The sequence below is a fragment of the Sebastes umbrosus genome, chromosome 3 (genome assembly GCF_015220745.1).
Source record: "Sebastes umbrosus isolate fSebUmb1 chromosome 3, fSebUmb1.pri, whole genome shotgun sequence".
Classification (NCBI taxonomy): Eukaryota; Metazoa; Chordata; class Actinopteri; order Perciformes; family Sebastidae; genus Sebastes; species Sebastes umbrosus.
In genome coordinates, this window is record NC_051271.1 from 3,909,809 (window position 1) to 3,915,808 (window position 6,000).

The following is a 6,000-nucleotide window of genomic DNA, read 5'->3' on the forward strand; positions in this document are numbered from 1 at the left end:
TTGCTATGCAGTGGGACACAAACCTCCTGTGTCTAAGTCAGATGCTTTAGTGTCACACTTCCTCCTGCGCTGCTGCTGCTTTTAGCTGTTTTTGTTGTGAGTTTCCTGAGGACAGTCTTATTATTATTTTTTTGCTAATCTGTCACACATGACAACACTTATCACATTTCAATGTATATTTAGGGAAAGATGTAAAGATGAAAGACTCTGCGTTAACTTTGTTTCCTCTACCTTCTCTTCTGGTTTCTTCCAGCCCTCTCTACTGCGGCTCCCATCTCGCCCGCGGCCCGCCTGGCCCCGTTCCGTCCAGCTTCGCCTCGCCGCAGGAGGAAACACCGCAAACGCATCAGCAAAGCAGCCATCAGAGCCATGATCATGTAGAGCTGCAGGTGAGAGAATGAGAAAAAAATAATTTCTTCATTATGAAAATCATAAAAAATGAATCAACCGCTGATTAAAGTCACTGTTCTCTTAGTCTGACTCACTGGATGTAGTCTGTGGGTATCAGCCTGCCATTGGCCGCCTATTTCATCCGGCATTGTCCTCCTAATCCGCGGTCTATTTTGCACCGTCGCTGCATCCTGTGCTAAGCACCGCTCAAGACGACTGCCAGGGTATTTTCCCCCTCTACCAGACTGATATTCTTAGATATCAATGAAATAGTAAACTGAGTCTTAGATCAGGCCTGGGCGCCTCCCTTGGGAGGTGTTCCAGGCACGACCAGCTGGGAGGAGACCACGGGGAAGACCCAGGACTAGGTGGAGAGATTATATCTCTACTCTGGCCTGGGAACGCCTCGGGATCCCCCAGTCAGAGCTGGTTAATGTGGCCCGGGAAAGGGAAGTTTGGGGTCCCCTGCTGGAGCTGTTGCCCCCGCGACCCAATCCCGGATAAGCGGTTGAAGATGGATGGATGGATGGAGTCTTAGATCCACCTGCAGCTTCACAAATACGTTTCTTCCTGCTGTTAAACTGTGAGGCTGAATGCCAGAATAAGAATATGTGAATTTGCTAGAGTTGCACCGATCCGACTTTTTCAGCCCTGATAGCGATACCTGGGCTTTGGGTATTGGCCGATACCGAGTACCGATCCGATTGTCAGTGTGTCAGTGTGTCAGTGTGCTGACTTGACTATAACTTGCCCCAAACTGCACGTGATTATCATAAAGTGGGCATGTTTGTAAAGGGGAGCCTCGTGGGTACCCATAGAACCCATTTACATTCACATATCTTGAGGTCAGAGGTCAAGGGACCCCTTTGAAAATGGCCATGACCGTTTTTCCTGTCAAGTTTGGAGCGTTATTTAGCCTCCTTTGTGACAAGCTAGTATGACATGGTTGGTACCGATGGATTCCTTTGATTTTTTCTAGTTCCATAGTCTACCAGTATCTTCAGTCTAGCTTTAAAATCTAAAAGGTTGAGGTCAAGGGACCACTTTGAAAATGACTATGACAGGTTTTTCCTCGCCAAAATTTAGCAAAGCCTCCTACAACCTAAAATTTTGCAAGTTGCATTAATGCGTTAAAGGAATTTGTGGCGTTGAAATTAATTTGCGTTAAAAGCCCTAATTGTAAGATTAATTTATTCATGTGTAGACATTAATTGAAAAATAACATATTTATCTTGTGATTTTGTCTTTTTCTCTGACAGGAAATGGTAAAGCTAACCAAAAGCCAGACAAATTGCACCAAAGGAATACGGAGAGACGAGAAACGTGGGACTCCTGAATGTGGGATGATTGACGCTGTGGACGGACACTAACGTTGACGGACAGACAGTGCCACTGGCCTCAACGGACAGCTTCAGAGGAAGTCACCTGTCCTGCTCCAGAGCTGCCCGCAGAGCGTCCAGCTTCATGGATAAAATAAAAGTGCAATCTTATAAACTCTTTGGGACGGAGGATATTTGTCACACTAAGACACTGGATTTGATTTGTAGGAACAACAAATCGAGGGAAGCTTGTCAGACGCTAGACTGGTGGTCTCTTCCTGCAGTTGGCAGCCATTGATTGGTTGCGTACACACTTGTGACTCCTAGCTGAACTACTGATTGGTCCACGAATGGAGAACTTGACTGTGACTTGGGTTAAGAAGTCATTATTGGGGGGCTAAATGTGGAGAACTGGATTTCTACACTGGGATGATAACTGGAAACCGGAGAGTGCAGCTCAGGCCTCAATGCCAAACATTACTGTTATCCTACAATGTCTGAATCTAACTGTATCTAACACTGGAGTAGCCATACACTGATCATACTACGTGCTCTACCGTGTACTGTAGCTTCATGTAACTGGAACATATTGATAACCTGCTCATTTTGTACTACTGCCAGATCAAAATGGAATAACAACCAAATGCCTGCCTAGATAAAATGCTATGAATATCCACATTAAAGCAAGTCTTAAAGACCTGGCTGTTAGAGATCGCTGTGAGCCAGTTATAGCCAACACTGTATGTAGAAATGCTTTTAGAAAATTATTTCTGGGGGGGGGGGAGAAAACTTTATTTCTTAACTTATTTAAAAAAAAGGAGGATATGAAATCCTCCAGTTCTCAAGTGTAATTATTGTTGCAGATTATAATTATTGGTTGTACAACTGTTACTGTTATGAATGTTATTTTTAATAAAAAATAAAAATGTTCAACGAATGTTCAGTTTGTTTATCACTGTCTTCTTGTGTGCATGCATATGTGTATCTGTGTGATTAAGCAGGCAACATTAACAGTAAATGCATGTATATGAGTGCATGTTAAGTGTGCGTGCATGTGTGCTTAGCTGTGTACGTACACTCTTACAGTAGTCTCCTCTGCTAGTCTTTGACCTGCGACTGAACGTCCTGCAGCTCTGTCACGCAAAGCAAGGCAGGGGTCAGCAGAAATGTCTGGTTGCTATAGGAACTCGCCGTCGGACACGTCAACAGAGAAGTATCGTATGTTGAAAGAGAGACGAGGGAGGAGGGGGGGGTTTCAGTCCAGGAATGGACAGAAGATGAACGACGGAGAGGCAGAAAGAGAGGGAGAAGGCCCAGTTAGGGGAAGGAGGTGGAGGGAGATGAAACATCACAGCAAGAAAGACAGCAGGGACAGAAGTAATGGTAATGAGGCTAATAAAAGAGTCTATAAAAAGGCTATAAAGTATATGAAAGAGTAGCGAGCATAAGACAGAGGCCTGCCTGAAAGATATATTAAGAAAGAAGAGGCCCTTTAAATGTCATTCTGTTGTGTAACGGGGTTTCCCCTGCAAAGCTAATTCAGTCAGCAAATTCTTTTCTTTAAGAATGATGACTCAGCGTGTACTTTACCAGGCCTCGAGGTACATAAACACACTTTCAGACTGCCTGGAAAGTTTGAAGGGATAGTTTGAATGGATGGACCAACCTGGTATCACCAAATGGAGTTACGAATAACACGCCAATTTCTCAAGTCATTTCACACTGCGGCAATATTAGACGTTCAGAGAAAGTGCTCCAGAAGTCAGGTGACGGAGTATAAAGCAGTGATTCTCAAAGAGGGGTCCGTGGCACTTAGAATAGAAGCTTTGATATGATTGTGGCACATCAAGTCAATCTGTCATGAATCAGTCACTTCACTCAGGGTGCAAGAGATTGCTCCTGCTGCTGCTTAGCTTAGCTTATTAGCCTGCTAGCTACCTGGCGAAAATAAGATGACAGTCTTCAGGTGCCTGCGACCGAAGCCATGAAGCCAGCCAAGCTAAAGCGACATCTGATTACAAAGCACATGGAATGTCAGGGCAAAACAAAGTGGTGTTAACATGATTCTAAAGTATTTCGGTTGAAAGGTTTTATAATACAAATAGTTCCAATGGCATCCAATTTGTAGTGAGCATTACGCTTAATCGGTGGGTGTTACGATTATGAGGAGGTCCTTCGAACATTTTCTCCCCTTTAAAGGGTCCCTGGCCCCAAAAAGGTTTTTTTTATTCACTAGTTAACAACATGTTTAAAACTGCGACCGTGCGTCAAACTCATTTTCTCAGAGCTTGTGCAAATACATCTGGGTATCTGGAGTGCCTTCCAACCCACAAACTGTGAAATAAGACAACCCAGTCAGTTTTTTGTGGGTTGCCTGGATCAGAAAACATGTAATTCAACAAGCCAATTAGATCTGGCTCCTCTTCCTATGTCACATACATGCTCATCAGTATAGTGTATACCGCCCACAGCTTGAAAACCACCTCTGCAAAGTGCACCATATTTTTCTCTAAAGCCAATCAGAGCAGATTGGGCTTTTTAAAGAGACAGGCACTAAAACGGAGCGTTTCAGACAGAGGGTGAATACAGGTATTTCCAGACAGACAGGATGAGAAAAATAATATGTTTTTGGAACATTAAAGCATGTAAACATGTTCTAGTAAAAACACAAAAATACAAATATGAACCTGGAAATGAGCACGATATGTCCCCTTTAAAAGTGGCTTGCTATTTATATGCCTTCCCATGAGATCACGTTGGTTGGACATGAAAAAAGTCACAGTTTTCAATGCTGTAATTGTACTGTAACTATTTTTAAAGCATCACAAGTCATGCCAGAGGCTGTAATTCTGAGTCACAGTGAAGTATTCACCAATAGAAATCTGAATGGTGATCTCTAACACAAAGATAAACACTAAAGTTACAGCGATTAATAAGGAGGAAGAGGAATACGATTTGTATCCAATGCTGTTTTAAAGCAAATAAGGGACAGGATGTTTGTTCCTCGAGTGGAACATGATGGAGAGATTAGTGTCTCTGAGCAACAGATGAGGAGTTTGGATGAAGAGGTGAATTTGTGCAACACCAGTGTCAAACCTGCCGTCCATAATGTTCAAAAAACAACAACAAACGGTCCAGATATCATCAACTTGGTATTTCATTACTTGAAAAATGTATTTAAAATGATTTATTTTGGTTACTTGGATCCAATGTGACAGAAAAAGTGCAATCAATCACATTAGATGTTGTAAATACAGTAGTGCAGTGAGTGAACCAGACTGTTCATGAAGCTTGATGGAGAGTAATGAAGTACATTTACTCAAGTACTGTACTTTACTAGAGTATTTATATTCTCAGCTATTTATTACTCACGTATCCCGTTTTCCTTCTTGTTTTAATCTTTTCCCTCCGTTTTTCTTGTCTCCTTTTTTTGTTGTTTCCTCAAAAAATGTCCATCTCCCTTTAATTTTTTCCTTCTTCACTTCTTCTCATTCTTCAATTCTTCTTCTTTTTTCAATTCTTCTTCTTCGTCTTCTTCAATTCATCTTCTTCAACTTGTCTTCTTCGTCTTTTTAAGTTCTTCTTCGTCATTTCATCGTCTTCTTTTTTTATGTCTTCATCTTCTTTAATTCCTCTGCTTCATCGTCTTCAATTCGTCTTTTTCATCGTCTTCAATTAGTCTTCTTCAGTTAGTCTTCTACTTAAATTTGTCTTCATTTTCTTCAATTCGTCTTCTTCAATTCCTCTACTTCATCTTTTTCAGGTCTTCTTCTGCATTTCACCTTCTTCATCAATTCGTCGTCTTCTTTTTCAATTTGTCTTCTTTGTCTTCTTCAATTTGTCTTCTTCAATTTGTCTCCTTCATCGTCTTCAATTCGTCTTTTTCATCGTCTTCAATTTGTCTTCTTCAATTAGTCTTCTTCTACTTCAATTTGTCTTCATCTTCTTCAATTCCTCTACTTCAATTAGTCTTCTTCATCTTTTTCAGTTCTTATTCTTCAATTCGTCTTTTTCGTCAATTCGTCTTCTTCAATTCTTCTTCTTCTCTCTTCTCCTCCTGTAAGTCATGACCCTGCAGTTGGTCCACCAGCCAAAAGGCATCTAGGTGTGAGGTTGTGTGGTGTAATGAACCAACGAGGGTGAGCCAAAGTTCAGCCAGGTCACCGAGGCCAGACAGACGCTCTGCTACTGATGGACTGTGGTGTGTGTGTGTGTGTGTGTGTGTGTGTGTGTGTGTGTGTGTGTGTGTGCATGTGGCTGCCTGCCATACCTGCGGTGTCCCTCTGACGAG

At 42.1% G+C, this 6,000-nt stretch overlaps 1 protein-coding gene across 1 annotated transcript in view; it reads left to right on the forward strand.

Annotated features, from left to right (window-relative positions):
• Window positions 1-2,644, forward strand: part of si:ch211-79m20.1 (bromodomain-containing protein 4) — a 21,536-nt gene extending 18,892 nt beyond the window's left edge. The window contains exons 6-7 of the mRNA XM_037763686.1: window positions 254-389; window positions 1,650-2,644. Coding sequence (XP_037619614.1) covers window positions 254-381 — 128 coding nt within the window. The 3' untranslated portion in view covers window positions 382-389; window positions 1,650-2,644. The remainder of the gene's footprint in view (window positions 1-253; window positions 390-1,649) is intronic.
• The last annotated feature ends 3,356 nt before the right edge of the window (window positions 2,645-6,000 follow it).